Below are 24,031 nucleotides of genomic sequence, written 5' to 3' on the forward strand. Positions count from 1 at the left end.
GCAGATAGACATTTTAGCTTGTCATGGAACCTGGCAGGAAAAGCACAGGTGGAACGAATAACATCAGTGATGGCATCGTCATTAGTCACACCTGTGTGTACACCTCCGGTGTGGGTAAAAATACTAACTATGCAACTGCAAGGTGTAGCGTGCATTTGTGTGAGTTTGTGTGTGGTGGCTGTGGTGGGACCAGGCCCTCCCTCTCTGTGTCTGTTGACCGATCAGTGGGGCTGAAGCCAGGCTGGGCCCCTGAACTTGACAAGTGTCCAGGTTTGTCAGAGGTTCTGCCGGGGTCTTTGATGCTGTGCCGGACAGACGGAGACACAGACCCCGTCACTGGCAGACATGCTGTCAGACAGGACACAGGGACGTACTCAATAACCCACAACGCAGAGGCTACACTACAGTAAGTACACAAACCAAAGCATATCATTACTCCAATAAATGCTTCATTCCACACTGAGCTGGAAACATGACTATTTACAGTCGCTGACTGGTAAAGAAAGAGAGAACAGGGAGAAAAAGTGATCTGATGCTTTATTGATAATTTCTCTCCAGAGATGAAACAGGAAGGTCGCAGTACTGAACGCTACTAGCTACAGGAAAACATTCTGGATCTTGCAGGGATACAGTTTTTACTTTACATAGTACAGACAGCTTGAAACGTTTCCAGCTACAATGAGGTGTGACAGAAAACTTTCACCACTCTGACACATCGGAAAAAAGGGTCACATTTTCATGTCACTCCATAAAAATTAAAGAGCAGGGGTTTTATTCATGCCTTAGCATTTTGTACTGACATTCAACAACCATATGGCAAGAAATCGTCTGTAGAGGAAAGAGAGACATGAGCTTTCCACAAACTCAGTCACATTTGGATTTTCTTGACTTGGAAACCTTGCTGCTGCTGCTTCTCCTTAATCTCGTGTCAGCAGGTTCATGCCCCTTGTTTTGTTGTCGTGTTGCTGAAAGTGTATTCTGGAAAATGTTGGAAATCAGTAAAATAGATGAGGTAATGGAGTGCGCACAGCAAAACAAGGTATGTACATCAAAAGAAAGAGTATACAGCATTTATCATATGAAGGCTGCTGGAAATGGTAACGGGATGATATGTTACAATGATAAGAAATTTCCTTCATGTTGCACAGATTCTTGCTGTGATTGGTTCTGGATTCTCTGTAGGACGCAGTATACTCAGTACGCTCAATGTTTATTGTGTGAATATTTTGGGAGTCTTTATATGTATATTTTCATGTGCACGTCTGTTTCTTCTCATGGTTTTTATTTATTTTCTAGTAATATGTGTGTGCATGTTTAGATGTTTTTTTTTTTTCTTCTATTTTTAGTTTTTTGGATTTTTCCTTGGCTGAGTGACACAGGCATATGGTATGTGGGTGTTTGGCAGATGCTCCTAATCACTGGCTAGCTTTGCATTTGTATGTGACTGTTTTCACAAGAGATTCAGATCGGTAGCGAGGGCAATTCTCTGTGTTTTTCTGGTTGTCGAAATGGAGATGTGGCTGCAGGCTCGCAGGGAGGCCTCGGTGTCCTGTAAAATGTGTGGCACGGTGGAAAAGAAAAGGTGGGCTTCAGAGAAAATATGGTGACGGAGGGGGCGGTGTGAGGTGGATTAGGGGGGCGGGATGTACGGAAAAACTGCTAAAAATCTTTCAACTGAGACCATGAGGTGTTTCGTACAATCTGTGAAGGATCACACAAGTCATTATGTGCCACCATCTTTCCCTCCCAAATGTACTTGCAGTCCCTTAACACACATTTCTTTGGTCTGCACACATGAAGCTTCAGATTGATGCACAGTATAATGCAATATATAGTTACAATATTCTGTTTTTAAAGGACATTTCTTGCCAAGAGTTAGATCAGAAGACACAGATTACTCTCATGTCTGCTACATAGAACAAACAGTTAGCTTAGCTTAGCGATGACAGGAAACAGGGGGAAACAGTTTGGTTGGCTCTGTCCGAATGTAAGAAAATCCACTGGCCAGCAACTCTAAAGCTCACTAACTGACACAGTATGTCTCTCTGGTTCAATCTGTCCAAAAACCAGAGTAAAAACAGCAAGGTGCATTTTAATGTCACTGTTACGTGGTCGTAGTCTTGTAGTCTTGAGGTTGCCAGGCAACCAGTGGATACTTCAGAAGGTGGCTGCTCCAAGCCAAGAAACAGTCCAGCACACATAACCTCTGCAAAACTGCAAGTTTCTGTTTTCACATCAAAAAAACAAGATGTAATGTGTTAATTAGTGAGCTTTAGAGATGCTGGGAGGCGGATTTTGTTTCCTTCAGACAGAGCCAGTTTACACTCTTTATGGTGAGATAAGCTGACTGGCTGCTGGCTGTGGTTGTTCATTTACCGGACTGATAGAAGAGTGCCATCTATCTTCAGCAAGAAAGCAAATAAGTGCAGAATGTCAAACTTTTGCATAAAACATAACATGCTCTGCAGATAAAACTGAAGGACATAACTTATACATGATGATGATGATGATGATGATTATGATGATGATGATGATGATGATGATGATACCAATAAGAAAAATTTGCAGTTCAGATTAGGATGGAAAATAAATACCTAGAGGGGGTAAATGGAGATGCAAGACTGACTTTATTTCATTTTAGAGGCATGAAATGTTGCTTGTTCAAAGTTGTATAAACAGCATTTATTCCACCATCTGTTCTGTAGCACACAAGGTTCAAACATGGACATTTGATGAAACAGGTTCTAGAAACCATTTACCCATTTAAAATAAGTTCAATATTCAGGGGCTGGTTTTCTAATACATCCACTTTCTAAAAATAAATATATCAAGTCTCCATAGGGCTTTTCTGATTTTTTATTTATTTATTTATTTTTTTAATTGCAGCACGCATTCCACAGAGAGTGAAGAGTGAACAGCTGACATCAGCTGCCCCGGCTCTCCTCAGAGACCACAGGTGTTCACACCTTTTATCTAAATCTCCCTCTGCACAGTTTATCTCACATATTCACTCGCCCAGTAATTTAAGGCCCTCCCTGAAACAACAGTCTGTGGATCAGCGTGAGAACTGCAGTGACAGGGACCTTATATTTACTGCAGGCCCAAGGTCACAAATTTAACAGCCAGTGACCTTGATCCCTGTACACAGCTCATAGTGACAGAGTGCTCGTTGTACAGCAGGTGGAAGGATGCACCTTACAATGAGATGATAATCCAAGGTAAAATATGGCTTCAAGCCTCATAAATCTGCTCTTTAACCAGCTCATCCTCCACTGCCGATGGAGTCACCACATGGAAATTTAGAGCCCGACATGAACAGGGCAGACACTCACTGTACAGCCCCCAGTGTGCAGCAAAGCATAGAGAAGCCTCCAAACGCCTCCTCCACAGTCGGGGGGTAGACTGATATTATCAAGTCAAGCCTGCAGTCAGTCATCTTCCTTTCAGGGGGATCAGGTGAAGAGAGTGTAATATGTTTTGAGAGTGGGAGAGGGACGTGGATGCAAGTGATTGGGAAATCTCGTTGAATACTACACAGGACCGTTCACCCTTGAGGAATCTCAGGTCGTCCTTGTGAAAGGCTAACCATCACACACACACACACACACACACACACACACACACACACACACACACACACACACACACACACACACACACACCAGCCCCCCCAATCCTCCTCTCGCATCCCTGTCTCCTCCCCCTTCCAACAAAACCCCTCTCCATCCTCCCTCCCCCCCCCCCCCCCCCCCCCCCCTCTTGCAGATCACCGTATTGGTCGCTTGGATGAAGCGACTGCGCTCCAGCGAGCGGTTAGCGCAATATCATGCGTTTGGCCGGTCCGTGTGTGGGATGCTGTACAAGTACTCCCCTGCGTAAAAGTGGACAGGTGTAGGCGCGCCGTGTTGAGTGAGGAATTAAAAGACAAACGTCAAAACACTGTGATAATATCTGATTTGTGAACGGGCACTAGCCACTGCTGCGCTCTGTATCTGCAGCCGTGGAGGGTTCCCCCCCTCCCGCTGTAATATTTATGACAAAACGGAGGCAAATTATTCTGGTCACGTTTTTGGCTGACAGCCGGCTGTCCTGGAGAGCGCTGGAGTGAATCGAGGTCCAGTGTTGGTGATAGCGCAGCGCACCGACACCTGCAGTAGGATGTAAAGGGAATTCCCACTCACCAAACTGGTAAGTTTAACACTCGACTACAGCACTTCTTCTGGTTAGACTCGTTTTTAAAAATCCAAGTAAAAATCTTCAGCATGATTTTGATCACGTCTTTACAAACACAATATATGAGCGTGTATTTACATCAAGACCGCTGGACTTGGAAGAGACCTTGGTTTTCAGTGGGATAGTCTCCTGCGAAATGTACCAAATGGTGGGCTGTAGTGGAGGGACAGTCCAAACCTGTTTGGATTCCGGACTGAAGGCGAAAAGAACAAATCACCTTATTGTCAGAGCTGCACTTGAGAGGGGCCCGAAAACAGCCTCCGGACTTGTGGTTTTAATCGCGTGTTTGCATTTGCGCAAATGAAGTGTGTGCGATTACAAATTAAAAAAAAAAAAAAAACCTTGAGCAGCTCCAGAGCATTTGGGCTTTTACCTTCAGTGCAGTAACAAGCAGACAACACTTAAACCAGAGAGGCAAGAACATCCAAACGTGTTGGTTTGAAACAGACCTGTGCTGATTTGTTTTGATAGTAATTTGGCTCCATTGTGCAGGAGCCACACTGGTTGTTGGTATGCTTCAGTCACATGGATGCGCCACGCTTGACATGAAGGTGGCCCGTTTGATCATTTTCAGGAGCCATGGCTCCGCTCACCCACTCATGTTCAGACATTTAATGTTTTAAGCAGATCACATTATTCCACACTGCACATCAGTAGTTGGTGTTGAACTGTCATAATCTCATGAGACCATGATTTCAAAGGCTTGTTAATTAGGGCGCCTCTGCATTTATTTGCCCTCATCAGAAAAACGTGAAAAACAGTCGAAATGGTTTTTTTTTTTTATTAGAACTTAATAGGAAAATTTGCATTGTCTCCACCTGACTCCTGCTTTTTATGTAAGCCTTAAACGTTAAATATGATGTAGCAAAGTGTTCATAAAGCTCTATTTTTGTTTTGTTGTTGCCTCAGATATACACTTGTTCTAAAGCTACAAATACTTGGCTACTGTGCTATCTGTAATCCAGCCCTGTGTTGCCAAGTGCGACATCATGGCTCTCTTGATGTGATGTGAGATGTGAAATAAGCACATGTGTGGTTGGAAGGCGTTGGAGTCTGTGATGGGTTTCTCACAGCTGAACACTTAAGCAACATCTTCACCAGTTTGGGTTCCAGTTGGTTTGATGTCAAGCTGCTGTGTGTTTGCACAAGTTGATCAGTATCACATGAATGATGGGAGCTGAGCTTTTTGTACGGTACAAGTCAGATTCTTGGGATCAAGTGTTTTTCTTCCTGCCGTGAGGTTTTCGCCACATGATCTCCACTATTTAAGGTGTAAAAGTAGCTGTTTTTCATGAAAGACTTGTTTAACGTTTCTTTAATATTAACTTTTTATTTGCTCTCTTTACTTTAGTGTTCTCTCGTCGTACTCACTGTGCTCCTCTGGATGTCACATCCTTTCAAAATCCTCTGAATTCATTATATTCTCTTCTAACACCCAGTCCTGTCACATGTGTCAGCTCATTGATATTTCCCTTCGACTTGGCCTAAAACATTGTGTTATTGATTAGTAAGTGTTGTTATGTTTGTGAACAACTGGTTAAAGAATACTTAAAAAACTATTATAATCTGGAGGTTGTAGCCTAAAAAAAATCAAGCTTTACAGCAGCGTTTGGTGATTATTCTTACCATGCAATCGTTACTTGACATTACAGTGAATTAACTACTATGAAAGTATCTTATTAATCTGTAAGAGTACAGATTACCTCACCAGGGCTGTTCACCTCTGATTGAACCTCTGATGAGGCTGAGTACAAACATGCAGAAGATTAAAAACAGTTGAATCTCACATTTTCTGTGATTTTTTTTTTCTGGCTCTGTGTGTTTATGCACGTGTGTGTGTGTCTTTGTGTGTGTATGTATGTTTCCTTCTCTTCTTCGTGTACAGTAAAATCCCCGCTATGAATCCCAAAGGGGCAATTGTTTTCACATATTTCCCATTTCCACTCTCTCTCATGGTGGGAGCGTGTGTGTTTGCTTTGCATGTGGGTCATTGTGTGTTTGCGTCTGTGCATGTATTTATAGAGAAGCTTTGATGCTGCTGGTGGGGAAATATTCCACCACACGTGTCACTCTCCTGCTAGCTGCCGCAGCGAGGGAAGCTGTCGTTTTTTTGTTTTTTTTTCAGCGCGATGAGCAAAGGAGTACTGTAGACCCCTGATGTGATGAGTTGATGAGAAGTCTTATTTACCTTTCATATAAAGCAGAGTCTTGCTTAGGGTATTACAGGACAACAGCAGTGTGGCAAAAGAGCTCAAGGTTTATGGAAGAGCTGCTCTGTTGTCATAAAAAGTTCCAATGAAGCTGTCTGTCTGTGTTGTTATGCATGTAAATGAATGGTTTAAAGAGCTTTTACGTGTGAAAATCAGCTTGGTTCACAGTATATATGGTTGGCACAGCAACAGACCATTGCTGATTTGCACACATTTTGAAGGACTGAGAATGTGTTTTTAACAGTTTTGTTGAAACACAAATAGCTCCGAATGTTTATTTGTCACTGGCAATTCCAGATTCTTCTACTGGTTATGTTAATTCATTTTTAGTATCTTTAAATTGCCTTGTAACAAATGACCAGACTGTAAGCATGGCAGATGCTGAATGAATGTGTGCAAAATATCACATTTACACATCACATTTACTGCTGTAAATCCGCAAATGGCAGACTTTAATAGCAGCTGTATTTCAGGAAATTGAAATTGTGACTTTGTATTCCTAGTTCCTAGAAACTAGTTCCTGGTTGACCCGAGCAATAGGAACAAGATGCCAGACCTCGTGTGCTCCTTTTTAGCTTTCAACATAAAAGTGCACACATCCTTGCATGAAATCCTTGAAGAAAATCAAAACAACAGGCAGTCTCTGATTTAGTATAACAACCGATAAAAGTCAAAGCATAATAAACACCAGTGACTGCCATGCCCATGGATGTATTGATTACAGAAGGCTGGGATTGCTCATCCCTCTTGTCAGTGCACTCATGTTCACTGTGCAAAATTAAAAGCACACTGTACTTAACTCCCTTAGCTAATACAATAAATAGCAGCATTCCTTGAAGTGTGTGAGAGCAGGGAAACATAGGAGGTGAAGGAGATCTCAGTACTTGATAGGAAAAAAGCAGGACAATGATGGTGACAACGGGAGACACACAAAGAGCAAATAGGGGAGACGGAACGATAAATCATTAGGAGAGCAGAGTGGAGTGACCGGGGTGAAATAGACTATCAAGAGGAGGGAGACTGAGCAATACGGAAGAGAAGACCCTCAAACAAAGACTTTATAGACTCCATGTGGCCACCCATAGATATTAATGAGGAAATGCTTTCTTGCATATTTATTGTACATTTAGGTATGTTTTCATACACTTACATGAATATTTTCATGTTGCTGTCACATTTGCCACAGTAGTTGGAAGCTGACAGATAGTCTCATTAAATTTGCCGCTCCTGGCTTTCATGGGAAACCTCTTTACGTGGGAATAGAGAATGATTTCCAGACTTTTAGGGTTGTGGGTAAATTTATGTGTGTAGTCCCTCCCTCGGGTTAGTCCTCTGTCTGTCATTATGGTGTGATAGTAAAGCCTGCACCAACACTCTCCCCTCTTGGCCAATGATGCCCTAGTCTGCAGGAGATAAATGGCATTAATTGAGCTCTAATTGCCTTCTGGAGTGAAATAACTCAATCATTTTAACCTGCAGCAGACAACTTCAGTCTTTCTTTTCCTAGCACCTCATTAGTTCATCTTACTACTTTGCTCTTATTCCATTGCATTCAAAAGCATTTTTCTAGTTTAACTGACCTCTTCAACGGCACTCCACTTCTCTTAAGCCTGATCCTCCATGGATGCTGAGCATTATTCTGTTTCATATCACTGTAGAACATGATATTTCAGTACATAAAGATTTTTTCTCTTTGCAGGCACTCACCAGCTGCAGCAAGGTTTGATAATATTTAAACTGAAGGTGAACACTACGAGAGCTCAAATTCCATCTTAGCTGTTTACTGCAATGCGTTGTTAATGGTATCCTTTGGAGTTTCACAAGGAAAATTCACAGGGCACCTTTAAGAATGACAATGTTTTCATCTTTTCATATGGTAAACAAAAAGAAATCAAAGCCACTGCACACTTGTCTCCACTGCATACACCCAATTTATCGTCTACAAATTTGGTCAAACAGACTGTGTCAAAGCTTCTTAAACAGAGAGCTCTGACAATAAATTGGGTGCATGCAATAGAGTGTGGGGATACTTAGATTTCTTATCCTGTAGAGTATTTTTTACATTCTGCAGCATCTAATATGTGGTTACTAATTGATCTTTCCATATAGGTAAGTCAAGATGCCAAGTCAGTCGAGGCATACACCTAAATGAGAGTAGTAGAATTTGTTGGATGCCTTTAAAGGATTCAACATCATGCTTTTGTTGAGTTGAAGGACACACAAAATACAGATTTAGAAAAGAAGCCCAAGACTTTTAGCCTTACAAGTTCCAAAAACACTGGATCTTACACTTCCCATGATGCAACTTTTGTGTGACCGTCCTTGTCTCAACCCCAGTTTGAGATAACTCTACTTAAATAGAGCCACAGAAGACACTATTAAAGCGTTTTCACAGTCTTAGTAACACTGCTTATGACAAACAAACTCATCTTAATGGGTCAAATCAGCAGAGTGCATCTGTAGTTATAAAAGAAGATGTAAAGAAAGAAATAAAGTGAACAAACATCTCCTGTTTGTGTGAGATTTTCAGTGTTTGTCGGTGGATATATTCAGCACAGCAATGCAGGTCTGAGCATGCGAGCGCGGGTCAAAGCTTTTTCTTGCTCAGTCAGTCAGCCTGTTATCCCACAGCTGTTGGTTTGCTGCCTTGTCACCAGAGCGGCATTAAAGCGACCACAGGCCTCAAGCTGTGACCTGACTATTTATGCACAACCCTCCAACACAACAGAAATAAACACAGGTGGGTGCAATGTACAGGCTATGCCAGTTTCGTTGACTGTATTCGGACAGCCCATTAATGACAGCTGCTGTTGAGATGGAGAGATTGTGGGAGACGCTGCTAATCACAGCCAATCACTTTAGAACACAAATAGAATGTAGGGGTAATTACTGGTAGAATAAAATATAATGAACGATATTATACATCTCCATTTTTTTCCTGCTTTATTGTCTTTTCATCATCTTTAATAATCATTGCTATTCTGTTCAATGGGCCAGTGAACTGACTTCCAAAGTGCTGATTTACATAACAGACTCCACTTGCTCTTACTTCATTTCACCAGCTTCCACACTTGATTTTGATTTCTTCTCGTCTTAAAGAACCGTGATTGCACAGCAGCCTTGATTGGTGCTCATTGATGGGTGGCGTGTGTAATAGCAAAATTACAGGCTTGGGATGTCAGAGCTGGATATAGGATACCAAAGAGTGTCTTTAATGAATGGTGGAGCGAATTGAAATCCATCGAACATGCTGTCAGGTCATAATGATGCCTCACATTCTGTGGACCAGAGCTGTCTAGAGACCAAGGTCCTCTCTCGGTACAGAGCTGTTCCTATAGATTACAGGCTGTGATAATTAACCTGCCTCTTATAGCTTCCTTATTGATGTTCTGGTAGCAGCCTGTCAGAATTGTAGGATATAAAGTAACTGGACATATGAGTCTTCATGTCACCTACAAGGTCTCTGATGCAGTGACAGCAATCTGTGAGAGGCTGCATGCACTGTTGCATCATGAAACGCCACTTTGATACTCAAAAATCAGAGCGTGGCCTATCCAGGCGATCAGGTGGGGATTACACAAAGATATTGCACAGTGTAAGAGCAGAGAGCCATGTGCTGGTTGTAAGATGGATGGTGAAGAGGGGAGGCGAGGCGGTGCAACTGGGGACTATTGAAAAGGGAGATGGATAGAGGTAGTGAGCAGGGAACAAACATTCCCCTCCAGCGAGCACACGATTCAGCATCCATCTGCACACCCCTAAGCCTCCCTCCCATCCATCACTACCTCACTGCACCTACCTCCCGCTTTCATCTTACCTCCTGTTACCTCCCGTCCCTGTCTCAGGCAGAAGTGCGGATGGGATTCAGCAGTTTCTTAAGCACACAAGATGTCATTCACCCCAGTTGGCAATCCATCTTTGGCTGTATCTGCGGAGAGCATACGGACAGGGCTGCCAGTGGGTGGCTGTTTCGGTGGGCGGCAGTTAGCCATACATTGTGCAATACACGGTGTTCCTGTGTATCTTTGGTGAGCTTTCAGAAGTTGTGATAACTCATTTTTAAATTCAGCGATTAGTGTTGTTTTGCCTCACATTAGTAACAGTGTTAGTTGTATACCTGTAATATATGTACAGCAGTAAGTTTGTTGCGTGCTCTCATGTGAAAAGTGCCTTTCTGCTAAAGTTCCTGAAGCTTCCCTGATCAGAAACACATTAGATAGGGTGGGATGTTGTCACTCCTACTGAGCGGGTTGTGTTGTTGGCCAGTCCAGGCTGGTTTGTTGGGAGCCTGCCAGGGATGCTGCTGCCCAGCTGGTGGCTGCTTGCTGTTAGCGCTGCTGGATGAATTGAGTGGGAAAATTAAGCCTTTGATCGATTGTCTCACTGCGGACGTTAGGAATACCTAAGACAGCCATGAGTCAGCGCGCTGCATGCGCCATCATCCTGTTTGCTTTCTCTCTTCTTTCCCTCTTTTTCTCCTTCGCTCCCCTTCTTTCCTGTCTCTCTCATCTCTTTCCTTTTCTTCCCTAAATGTCAACTTTTGGTGTCAGTTCCGCAGAATCAAAGTGCAGTCTTCTTTCTAGTCTCACCATTTTGCACTGTCATTTTGCAGATTTGCAAGGAAAAATCCGTCAAGGAAGAAACAGATAAGAATTTCTTAATGGATAGTAGTCTAAATAAACCATAGCAGCTACACTCCCATCTGCAGGCAGATACAATGCCTTCTTGTAAAAGTCTGTTTTGGCTAGCTGAACAACCAGGCACTGCCACAGCATTTCCTTTTTCCAATCAAATTTTTTAGGAAAAATAAATAAAATAAGTAAATAAAAGGTGATACACATCTAATTTGGATACAGTTGTCCTCGTGTGAACAGTACTGACAATCCCCGTCCCTCAGGTGGACTCGAGCGCAGAGACTCACGGAAGGGCTGGATCATTTCCAACTGCTGAAAATAAACCAAGCAGCAGGTAGACTGATTAGAAATTAGCACTCCTGCCAACAGGCAGACTATTCAGACTAACTTAAAACTATTCTGCTCAAGCCTGAAGGCGAGTGTGTTCTACTAAAAAAAAAAGGCTTTTTAGCTAAACATTTAGGTGGCCAAGACATCATGTTATTGTTAAGTCTGAGGTGCTTTTGCTTCCTATTCAAGCTATTATATTGTCTCCCTCACAACAAAATTAAGACAGTTGGAGAATGAAAGGAAACTGCATTATACTTAGTCTAACACTTACACAAATGATTTATAAGGCTCTGCAGTCCTCATCTTCTGTGGAAAGTTGTTGCACGCAAATGTGCAAACTAAGCATATAAAGTTTCATAGAGGGCACAGGCGGCGCTTACATTTAAATAATTAGCAAACTGAAGTCTCCCTTGTACCCGCCACACAGTCACATCTAGATTGCTGAGGACTGAGGTGAAATGGAGTGCCCTCAGGCCCGGTGCAGGATCAGCACTTTCAGCACATGGCAGTGCGATCAGACGGCAGTCATGACACAAAAGGCCAGATTTACTAGACTCAAACTACTAAACTCATTTCAGGCTTGCTGGGAAACGTGTCCGTGTGTGTTCCTTATCAGACAGGTGCACTGGCCTGGAAGTGCTGTTGTCATCTGAGGTTCTTTGTAAGGAAAGAGTGCCGCTATCCATTGGAGTGCGACTGCAGAAATGATGTTATAGTGTATTTACAAGCGCATGTGGTTTTTGAGAGTCCATCTTTGTGTGGAAAATTCTGTGGCTCTGAAAGGAAGGTGCAATCTTGCGCAGACATATTAGTAAAAGAATACTGTAGAATGGAAACTGAATTACTAAAAAAAAAACAGCTTCTTTGAATGAAAAACAGAGCAGTAATAGTAACTATCAAACACACAATGTCTGACCAAACATATGGGACATAAATTTAAATTGATCTTGGCATTCACCAAGCTGATGCGGCACTATGTTGATTACACTCTTTGATATAGCTTTTGCAGTGTTTTGCTGCGAGATCAGGGAGACATGAGCTGAATCAGTACCATCTCCCATTCCATCTTTTTATGTTTTTATGTCAGCGTACCTTTTCTTCATTTCCTTAGCAGACAACTGTCACGTTTGAGCCTTACTCATGACCTGCAGCACATATACTGTTGCGTTATCCAACCTCTTCGTCTCATATATCCTCTCAATGTAATAATATTGTGTGCTACAGCTGTATTTCACGAAGATAGTGTGTGTGTGTGTGTGTGTGTGTGTGTGTGTGTGTGTGTGTGTGTGTGTGTGTGTGTGTGTGTGTGTGTGTGTGTGTGTGTGTGTGTGTGTGTTTGTGTTTGTGCAAAGTGCATGCAAGATTGTTAGAAAGTTTAGACTGACAGCAGGATCTACTCGAGTATTTACCCTCTGATATTGTGAAAAGGGGGGTTGACGACCCTGACAGCAGGGTCCAGGAACTTGTGCAGTTTAGGATAATGTCAATTTGTTGTTGCTGTTGTTGTTGTTGTTGTTGTTGTTGTTGTTGCACAGAGTCTACCGTTATTTAGACACCATTAGTAATCTATAACTGACAATTACTCATTTGATTCCATACTGAACCAATCAGTCACATAAAGAAGCTTTTCAGTACATGATTGTAAATGACACTGGGCACATGGGTTTACTGAAACCTATTTAAGACTGACTGAAATGAAATTGCCCCTTATGACGACCATTCAACTGAACTCCAACACTGAGCTTTGAGATATGTTGTCTTCAGGATTAACTACCAAAGACTTTTTTTTATTATTTTATTGCCTGTTTGTTTTGGTAATTTCTTAATATAACATGTTGTGCAGTGCATGCCTTAAGCTCCCTCTGCCCCTTTCCCTTCTGTCTGACTTGTCAATCACTGGCTGCAATTTGTGGTGTGGAAGTTTCAACTTGTTTCCAGCCATTTTCTGTTGCCACAAGTTACTCAAACATGCACCAACTTGCAGACAAACACACATGAACAAATGCACTGGTTGGTTGCAAGAAGCACACCACAGAACCACAACACATTATGGCAGATAACAGTGCACTGACATGGACCTCTCTGCAGCTTGTTTTTCACTCACCAGGACCACACACTGTGTAATACTGATCTGCAGTCTCCAATGAACCTGACTATTTACAGTTCCCTCCAAAAGACACCAACACCAATGATCATTAGAAAAACCCATTTAAGTTCAACGCGTCTCCATGTTTTTATTTTCTTTCCTCTCTCCCCGTAAATACTAGAATAATATGACTTCTTCTTACCCCAGGTCAGAGTCACAGCTGCTCAAATAAAGCACTTCTGACATTTTGTCTTGCCCCCAAACCACATGCTAACACAGACTTTTCATCCTCTTTTGTCTGCAGCTCTTTGTATCTCTTACCAGTTCATCACACAGCACTAAGTATCCATTATCACAGGACTGATTGTGGTGCATTGTTTCTCTTAGTCATACAACAGCAAAAATGACTCTTGTTGAAAGCTATGCAGCCTGCTCATTTCACCAGTACACAATCATCTGCCTTGTAATTATTGGCAGGACTGTTAAGTGAAACAGATGATGGTCTAGTGTTTGATGAGATGGATCAAATCAATGACTGCAGAATACCACGGATAATTTTACTCCTGTCAAGAAGAACAAATGAATATGTCTTGTTTGTTTTCACATGATCTATGAACATTAAGATTTAGATTGCTGTGTTATATCATTTCATATTTTAGCAAACATGGCACTCTTAGATTTACAACATTAATTACGTAGTTGTATTTATGTGATAGCACACAATTCAGCTCTTTTCCAGGCACTAATTGACAATTGTGCTTCAGACAACCCTCGGATGCAATGGCAGACAGACATACTGGTCAGTGCAGTATTGACATGTATGTTGCCTCTGTGATTGACTGTTAAATATAAAGTGTTCCTTTGTTTGCTCCATGTTCTGTAGCACCATGTTGTCAACCATGTTGAGCAAAGACTGTAAACAAAATTGATTTTGATGACATTATAAGGTCACAGCCCACTGGATATTCTTGTGCTACTCAGTGTGAATAGCCTCAAACACACCGTGTGTCTTTACTCCCTGGATCAGATCTGTGAAATCAGATGATTATGCTTTAATTTCATAACAGAAAGGCCAGTTCAGTACTTCTTTGACTGTTTTTGGATAGATAGAAAGATTACATTGAACATTTTAAACATGCAACCTTTGCTCCCTCATGTCATGTACTTCACGATACTGTGAGCTGTGCTGGAGTAAATGAATATAGCTGCAGTCGGTGATTAAAGGAAGGAATAAAACAAATTCACTCACAACTCTTTTATGCAGCACTCAAAATGAAACCCACAGGTACCCAAGAGAAGATGAGATAGGGAGTGTGTTTCTGTGCTCTCTAGCCCCAGGCTTGTTAAATTGGCAGATCGATGATGCTTTAAATCAATGTTCCAGCAACACGGCAAACCCCATGGAACCCATTAGTGGATTAAGATAGACCACTGTTCCACACTGAGTCCTGTTCTGCCTGCAGGTCCTTTCCACATGACAAATGGGAGGAAAAACTGTGAAATAAAAAGAAAGAGAAAAGGGCAAACAAGAGGGTGAGAACAAAAGCTGTGGCAGAGGAAACGTTGACAGTAAAGGTTGAGTTCAACGCTGCCAGTTAGAACACACCTGTAGCTCTTCATTCAGAGGCTCAGGGAGATTATTTTTCTTACTATATATCAGTAAGGGGTCTTATATCTAATCAACCGGCACTTTATATGATTCCTTCCCAAGCAGAGGAGAATAACCAGTCAGCTGTGAATAACATGCTCCACATGCAAAGCGGTCTGTCTCAGCTAGTACACTGAAAAGGGAACAGAGTGGGAAGGGATGTGAGGGATGTAGGGGAGCAGATGAGAAAGCGGGGCTGTAGGGACAGGATGCCAGGGGAGCTGGTCTTTCTCTGATAGCATTGTTTATGTGCCACTGTCTGTGGATCATTGATCCATTCGTCTTCATTACATCTCCCTGTGAGAACTATTAACTGCTGCCACCCTCAGTTGGGTGCCTGCTATGTTGACATTCACTGCACAGTCTCTACCAGCCCACCAATGTCCCTGCCACCTCTACTCTTGGAGGCAGAAGCTAACAGGTTTATACTGTTTGTGGCATAAACAAGACAGAGGATTTAACTGGAGGACTTTGAAATTGTCATTTGCTGGATTTGTGCAGGGATTTATTGTCTTCATAAGTTGAGTATTGGGTCATGAACAGATACAGGTAGATCTTACTTGTATAGACAGCGTATAGTATGTCACGGCCATCTTAGCAGTGCAGGTGTGGTTGGTTTTTGTATGTTCCCACATTCTTTATACTGCAAGCTTCGTTTCTGACCCATATAATGCATGTTGTGTAATAATGAATCAAACATCCACCCACTCATGCTCACGAGGAGCATGGTTACATCTTTGTAACAGAATTCAGTGCAGTATATGAACTGTAAGCACAGTCAGGAAATAAATCCCCACTGGTTTGTTGTGTAAAAAAATGTGTAGACTGTTCGGGGATCCTCTGCTGAGCCCCTGCTTAATGCACTCATACCTGCAAATGTCCCCAAGAGACATCCTGCTCCAGTTTCTGTCTGAACTACTGCCATTGTCTATGTGAGGCATGTTGTTTTAACTGCCTGAGCCCAGTGAGACATCATGGGCCATCATCAGCAGCTTGAACTGCACCCCATGACTCCAACAGACTGCCAAGATCACTTTCGCCTCACTGTGTCAACTCATAGCTTCCCTTCACTTGTGAAATCTGACAAGTTTGACGTGTACTTGTTGTACAGTGTTATTTTTGAGTAAATATGAGACAAGCTGACTGATAACTGCTTGATCATTCTCTGTCCTCTGTCTGTCTTTCTTTTCCTCTTGTCCATTCTATGCCTCTTTTCTAATTTTTTTTGCAGAATCAACCACGGATCTGGCCATCATCTTCATCACTGCCTCGTTTGAGCCAGAGGAAACGGAAAGACAGAGCATGGTCTGGTGTGGTGGCCGCTGTTGCTATGTGTGAGGGAGTGCTGTGGCGTCAATGGAGACCGAAGGCTATCGTGACCTCCTGGAGACCAGCGATGGTCAGGGGGTAGGCCTGCTGGATGGAGGGGGTGAGGCTGGGGTGGAGGAGGGCTGGAGCACACCCTACCCTCTGGGCTTCCAAGTGTCTTTGACCACTGTGCTGATACTGGAGCTGGTGCTGGGCTTCAGCAGCAACCTGACCGTGCTTGTGCTATACTGTGCTCAGTCCAACCTGGTGGATTCAGTCAGCAACCTGGTCACAGTCAATCTCCATGTGCTCGACATACTGGTCTGTTTGCTGTGTTTGCCGCTGACTGTGGCTGTGATCCTACTACCAGCTAATGGAAGTGAAGTCAGCAGCCTGGCCACGCTGTGCTGCTTTCACGAAGCCTGTGTCACATTCACCAGCGTGGCCACAGCAGTCAACGTGCTCGTGATCAGTCTTGACCGATACGACATCTCAGTACGCCCGGCCAGTCGTCTGCTGACCCCCAGGCGTGCAGCACTGCTCCTGGCAGCAGTGTGGGCTGTGTCTCTGGCTGTCTTTTTCCTGCCTTTCCTGGAGGGGGATTTCTTCTCTTCACGGGCTGAGGGCAATGAGGATGAACTGGAGGTACAGAACATTGACTCTGAGCTCACCACTGCACTGACCACCATTTTTTCCTCCCTGTCTCCCTCTTCTTTACCCACAATGCATCCTTCCTCCCCTTCACACCAGTTGCCTCCAGTGTGGCAGAACAGGACACTGCTGTGTGTAGGAGGGCAGGGGTACTACACAGGCCTGGCTATGTATTATCACTTGTTACTCCAAGTGCCATGCTTCTTCATCGCCGTGGCTGTCATGTTGTTCACCTACTCCAGGATCCTGCAGGCCCTAAACATTCGCATTGGCTCCCACATGATGAGGAGTACACGAGCAAAGGACTCCACCTGCAGGATACGCTGCAGGAGGCAGAAGAGGAAGGACCTGAGCCTGCCCACAGAGGTAGTGTCCTCCAACCAGAACCAGAACCTCAGTCATCCTCCTCTTATCCCCTCCCCCACCCCTACACCAACATCGCCCCCACCACTATCCTCCATGCCCCAGGGGATGTCTGACAGCGGAGCAACAGTCACTACTGTCAGTACCGCTGCCACCACCCCCATCGCCACCACACCGGCCACCCCTGCTTCTCCGACCCCCGCTTCAGCCTCAACCCAGACCCACGCCACCTCACCATTGCCTGCCTCCTCCATGGGCGTACAGGCATCAGTGTCTGCCATCATCGCCTTGAGGCGGGCAGTGCGCAGGCACAGGGACCGTCGAGAACGTCAACGCCGGGTCCTAAAAATGTCCCTAATTATCATATCCACCTTCCTGGGCTGCTGGGCCCCTCTGTCCGCAGTCAACGTCCTGATCCTGTGTCTGGGTCCCAGCGACAGCCTGGTGCGGCTGCGCCTCTGCTTCTTGGCCATGGCTTATGGAACCACTATTTTTCATCCTCTGCTCTATGCTTTCACCAGGCAGAAGCTGCGTCGTGCCCTCAAAACACGTGTGAAGAAAAGGGTTGTGTCCCTTCTGCAGGTGGACCCAGCTCCCAGCGGAGGGACAGTTATTCATAACTCCTGGGTGGAGGGGGGAGGCCAGAGGAAGACTCGCAAGCCCCGGGTGGAGGCCAGTGATGGCACTGATCGATGCCTCACAGAGGCTGTGAGGGAATGAGGCTGGTTTTCAGAGTATGTTTGCATGTATGAGTGTGTGTGTGTGTGTGTGTGTGTGTGTGTGTGTGTGTGTGTGTGTGTGTGTGTGTGTGTGTGTGTGTGTGTGTGTGTGTGTGTGTGTGTGAGTGAGTGAGAGAATTGAAGTATTGTATGTATCTTACTAATTTGCTAGAGATGGATTGTGCGTATATTTGTGCATGGGTATGAGAAAAATGACAACCAGTTAGTTTACAAAGGTCAGGACAACTCCCATGACCTCTGGTTCCATGCAGATGTGGAGACAGGTGAGCGCTGAGCTCTAATTAGAACCTGCTTTCTGCTGTCCCTACACAGGTCCTCATTAGTCCACTTCCTGTCTGACAAGGTGGTCAGTGTGTCTCCATGGCAACGCTGGTCAAGCATTATGACAACGCCATAGCCATGGCTATTGAAAATACTAGTGTGCACCCCACGTGTAGGGTAAGGGTTAGATAACAGCAAATATATACATTATTGCTCCTGTGTGCACTTTCAACTTGCATGTGCATGTACATATGCACATATAGACAGACATATACACACACCCACACACATGTAAACACACACACACACACACACACACACACACACACACACACACACACACACACACACACACACACACACACACACACACACACACACACACATACTTAATGCACACTGATCTATATTTAGTCATTATCTGTGAAAGCACACCAATATCTACCTGCACAGATATTCTCAGTGAGAAAAATATTAACAGAAGTCTATGTTCCTCTTTCTTTCCCTTATTGGTTTCATGCCTTAATTGAGTTATTAATATATTCTCACGGTGCTGAATGTCCTGCTGTATGTTTACAACATTGTATCAGAGCGACAGTGTTTGCATATACTGTATACAGTACAGCAAAGTAACAGCGAGTTAATGCAAGCATTCAGATTCAAAGTTTACAGGCTCATATGAAACTACCAGGAAACTGCAAAAAACAACCTGATTCAATTTTCATCTCTACTAAGCACCATATTTTAGAAGAATGTGAGCAAGTTAAAGCTAAAAGGCATGATTTTATTTTTGTTTATTTATTTTTTTAATAAGCTGTAGAGTAACAGCCATGATAACGTAGGCGAGGATGTGTTTGTGTGTTTGCATGTGTGCATGTATGCGTGACTGAATAAACGAACGTGTGTGTCCATGATTACGTGCAATAAATCATGTGCAAAGCAATGACCCCTAGGATGTGAACAAAGAGAATGTGAACACCGAATTGTTGGTTTTCTATTCATGGTTTATATTATGGGGGGAGAGAGAAGAAAGGGGATTTACTATTAAGATTAACAGCATCAGGCCACTGGGCATAACATAAAAACAAATTAGGTGGAGCAATCGTAACTACACAGGCCACTGTAATACCACTGAAATTATATCACTTCATTTTTAAAGTGGAAATCAAAGGGCAACATTTTGTGAGCACTGTCTCTGTAGTCACTGCAGGTAAACTGGCATCTTAAAGCAAAGAAATCCCAACGTCTGACGTGGGACATCTCCTCATGTTAGCTGTTTGTTGCTCTGGAGGGCAGAGTCACTGCTTTTGGACAGCACTTTGAATGAATGCAGTGGCAGACAGGCTTCTGTCAGCTTCTGGACTGAGTCCTGGACATGCTACACTCTATCTGTGTCTCTCTTTCTCCTCAGGGCTTCATGTCTCATTTACAAATGTGCTGGACATAGAAAGACTAACCAGCCCTCAATCAGCTGTTGTATTATGGGTGTTACAATAGGTAAAGATTTATGTCAATAAGTAGATAGAGTAAACTTTAAACTTTATATGGGCTCAAGTCTTGGGCGTTGGGCTATCTCCTTCATCCTCACCTCTTTTACACTATTTGTGAGCCAGACAGAAGACAATAATTCTTGTGTATTCATTTACATTTTTCAGGGATGTAAATATTGAAGTGTCCGTTTTGGGTTTTAGTCAAAAAACAAAACAAAACAAAACAAAAAACTATTTATTTTGTCCTTTTTTTTTTTTTGGGTCACAATCATCTGCCGGACAGAAAATCAGTCATTGTGATAAACTCTGAGTGAATTGGAAAGTTACTGTGAAGAGAAATACGTGTATTTGTGTTAATACTGTATGTGTGTACACTGTACTGTACATTTCTGACCATGTGTATAGAGAAATATTAGTATTGTATAAGATTTATATTATGTGTTATTATATAGAACAGAAGAGAATCTGTATTAAAAAGGTGACCTATCTAAGAATTGATCTCAGTTCATTTATAGACATTTGGTTGTGTCTATTTTCAAATACTGATTTTTACATATTGGGATATTATACAGGAAAATCAATTAAATATGTGTCTTTGTGGGTGCACGTTATCTGTTATAATACTGGAAAGAAGAGAAACATCATGTATGTGGGTGTCTTCTGTTTGTATGACCTTTCAGACACTTCCAGAAACAAAGAACAAAGAATGCAAAGCAGTTTTCAGTTAAACAACCTGGAAGATTTTCACAACATGTAATAATTACAGATTTAATAATACGAATCATTCGTTTCAACAGAAACAATCATCAAAGTTCAGACTGGAAGGTCAGACAACTTTCTGTATACAGTGATGTCTATGATCATCCCAATATGAGTTTGTTTGTTTGTATTCATGAGCAAGAGCCCTTTAAAATCAAAGGTTTTGTCACTGGGCTTCCATCACAAACATATATGTATTTCTACAATCTTAACAGGGAACTGCAGGGATTCATCCTGCTCAGTGCAACTTGGGAATTCATGCATCTTTCTTCCTTTGGACCTGACTGTCTGAATCCATCTCTCTTTCTTCCAGCTGTCCCTCCCTTTCTTCAGCTCCTGTTTCTGCTTCCCGTTTCTCTGATCCCTAAATTTAGAAACTCCGTCCCAGATACTTGCAGTATTTAGTGCTGACTGTAGTGAACCCTCACTGTGATGTGACAACTGTGCTAATCACCAGTACTAATGAAGATGAAACTCGTTAGTCAGGTAAGCATCTGTCGAGACAGCTCAATCTCTTGATGTTACCAGAACAAATGTGTCTGAGCATGTGGTGTGTGTGAGACTGTTTGGTGCCTTACTGATTTGTGCAGTGAATCAACGTCGTAGATTCCTCCATCCTGCTTGATAATCTTATCAGTCCCCTCCTCTTTCACACCCTCCTTTCCTCCCTCGGTTCTCCTTCTCTTTATTCTGCCGGCCTGCATCTCTCATCTCTTATCCACACTAAGGCCCCCCAGAACAAAGCGAGGAGCAGCTGCAGTGTCTGTGAAGGAAGGAAAGTCACCTTGGGGGATGACTGAGGAACAAAAATGTGAGAGAGAGACTGGGAGAGAGGGAGGACAGAATGAGAGGCAATATGGAGGGGAGATGGGGGGGGGGGGGGGAGTAGAAGCTGGCATTGGGACATCATATGAGTAATAAAGGGACAGCACTGCATCACTGCAGAGCCCTGTTGGAAAAAGGAGAAAAGCATTAAGTGCAGAATGATAAAATTAGTCAGCTTTATTGTTTTCTGCCACTGCTGGCCCAGTAGAGTGCTACAAATTTGCTCCTGGCCACCACACTGTGAAAATGCCCTCATATTTGGATGTTCAAAAAACACACAAATCATAAGTCAGAACAGCCAACAAATATTTATAGACCTCCTCCCCTCTTTTGTGATTTATGGCAACATATTCAGCCAGTAGGGACTGTGACAAATGTTTTGGCCACTGTCTGAGCTCAGTAATGGATGCGAATAAACAGCAATAGACTGGCAGTGCTTTGACTTACTGTACCTTCAGGTCCCACTTCTGGCAGAAGCCTTTTGATGTGACACATATTTAGTGGATTTCAATGTTTTCTGATGCTGAGATGTTTATCAATACCAGTCTGATGTGCTTTACATATGGTGAAATGTAGACTTCAGAAGTGGCTGAATTGTTTAAAATATACTGCATCATTACACCTACCACGATACATGCTTCAATATCTGTTAGGATAAATAATTGTACAAAATGTGTTAAATATGTTTACCTCTTCCATAAATTAAATGTTTTGTTTTTGTTTGTGAGAGCAAACAAATGGTAAGTAATAAAACAATGTCTTGATTTCATACAAATTCAACCTAATATTGACAACATTTCTTGAAATGTAAAGTATGTAAGTGACTAGAACTGGTTAAGATAGAGGCTTAGATTGATTGTATGGTAAGGTGAAGACAGGAAATGAAACCGAAAGGAAATGACTAATGAAAGCTTTCCACGAATTTCTATGCTCAACAACTTTTATATGGTTTTATCATTAGTGACCTATTGTTATTTTCAGAGGACAAAGGTCCACAGAGAGCAACTACCAACGAGTGTGTTATGGTCGCCAATGGCGCCATCTTGTGTTCAAACGTTAGATAAAGCAACTATAGCTGCTAAACTAGGATTCAAGGGGGACTTTTTTATGTCTCCATCCCTCTCCGCTGGCGATCTTCGCTGCTTACCGATATCGTTATTTCTCTTCGGAAGTCGGGGTCCTGTCGGCGAAGAAACTCTTTGCGGTCTCTCCCCTCTCTGTTGAAGAGAGTCTGTGATGTTAGCTAGGTAGGTACGACTAGCTAGCTCACGTTAGCTGTGGGAGAAAACATACGTTGGTAATGAAGGCATATACAACTCTGGAGGTATAACTAGGGTCTGGTTTGGGTTATTATATCTTAAAGTCCAGCGTCAGTATGTGCGCCGAAATAGCTCAGTTGGGAGAGCGTTAGACTGAAGATCTAAAGGTCCCTGGTTCGATCCCGGGTTTCGGCAGCAACGGGAATATCTTTTACCCTTTCAGCAAACATGGTGAGTATGTACTCTTATATTTCCTGGGTGTATGTTAGACAGCCACAATAAATGCGCTGCTTTTTTTTTTCATAGGAAATGTCAGTGAGCAACAGCAATTACTTTTGCCGCAGGAAATCTACATTGAACAACTAAAGCATACAGCAATGCAAAAACACTCCATAACACGTACAAATCCCGCTCTCAAAGTTGTGGTGTATTTGAGGGCAACATATAAGAGGTATACTTACGTTTCAGAAAACAGTGTAAAGTGTTTAGAAAACATTCTTTGTGTGTGAAGTCACAAAGTCATCAAAAATAACTACAGAAGTAGGGGGATAAAAAGTACATCGCCCTCTAAAACAAATGAGTAGAAGTATAAAAGTACCTCAAGTACGTAGTTAATGATATTTTCTTGTTGCCTCTGTCAGATATTTAGGTTTGTAGTTCACTTCTTCGCGTGGTCAGTGTGTAACAGTGAATGCATTTAAGTACGCTAAGCATGGACACACTTCTGCCAAGCGTGTGCTAAAAACTAAAAGCAAAGAGTTCACATGAACGTCCACCAGAGGGCGACGTTGACTAAAGCAAATCATTCAGTCAAGATGAAAAACAACCCAGTGTGCAGTCAATCCCAGAGCAGGGACATTAAACAGATGTAGACCATGAAAAGACAAATGCCTAAAGCCATATGATATGAGAACAAGACATCTTTGTTCTTGAACTAGGGCAGTTTGGTGGCAACACAAGCACAAATGTGTTAAAGAAAAAAACGTTGAGAGTTAACTCCTGCGTTTAGTTCCTGCATCGATTTTAAATGTTCAGAATGTTCAGTGTTCATGTTTAAATTTAAACGGATATTGATCATCATATGTTGGAAATTCAAGAGAGGACTTTGAAGTGCTTTGTGCTGTTGGCACTTTTCTACACCCACAGAGGGGTTTCTCATTCAGTTTATGGAGATCGATGCACTGGGGGAATGGGTGGTGTTGTCACAGAGATCTTTGGCACAGAAAAATGTAGA

The 24,031-nt window shown here is 42.8% G+C and overlaps 1 protein-coding gene and 1 non-coding gene across 4 annotated transcripts; both read left to right on the forward strand.

The window, feature by feature from the left end:
* Nucleotides 1-3,796: 3,796 nt before the first annotated feature.
* LOC139329587 (G-protein coupled receptor 22) lies at nucleotides 3,797-20,452 on the forward strand. 3 transcript variants are annotated; one of them, XM_070959988.1, is made up of 3 exons: nucleotides 3,797-4,188; nucleotides 16,373-18,269; nucleotides 18,319-20,452. In XM_070959988.1, exon 2 carries the CDS (start codon nucleotides 16,498-16,500, stop codon nucleotides 18,181-18,183), a length of 1,686 nt encoding a protein of 561 aa, XP_070816089.1. In that variant the 5' UTR covers nucleotides 3,797-4,188; nucleotides 16,373-16,497; the 3' UTR covers nucleotides 18,184-18,269; nucleotides 18,319-20,452. The 3 variants fall into 3 exon arrangements, with proteins under 3 accessions (XP_070816089.1, XP_070816091.1, XP_070816090.1); XM_070959990.1 differs by having other exon boundaries at nucleotides 16,373-18,265; XM_070959989.1 differs by having other exon boundaries at nucleotides 16,373-18,259.
* A 2,467-nt stretch (nucleotides 20,453-22,919) lies between these two features.
* On the forward strand, nucleotides 22,920-22,992 carry trnaf-gaa (transfer RNA phenylalanine (anticodon GAA)). Its single transcript has one exon. It is a non-coding gene; the product is annotated as a tRNA-Phe (tRNA).
* Nucleotides 22,993-24,031: the final 1,039 nt, after the last annotated feature.

The sequence above is a fragment of the Chaetodon trifascialis genome, chromosome 3 (assembly GCF_039877785.1).
Source record: "Chaetodon trifascialis isolate fChaTrf1 chromosome 3, fChaTrf1.hap1, whole genome shotgun sequence".
NCBI lineage: Eukaryota > Metazoa > Chordata > Actinopteri > Chaetodontiformes > Chaetodontidae > Chaetodon > Chaetodon trifascialis.

Bases quoted from the DNA above. Each gene is read 5' to 3' on its own strand.
- LOC139329587 (XM_070959988.1), top strand. From the start codon at position 16,498: ATGGAGACCGAAGGCTATCGTGACCTCCTGGAGACCAGCGATGGTCAG.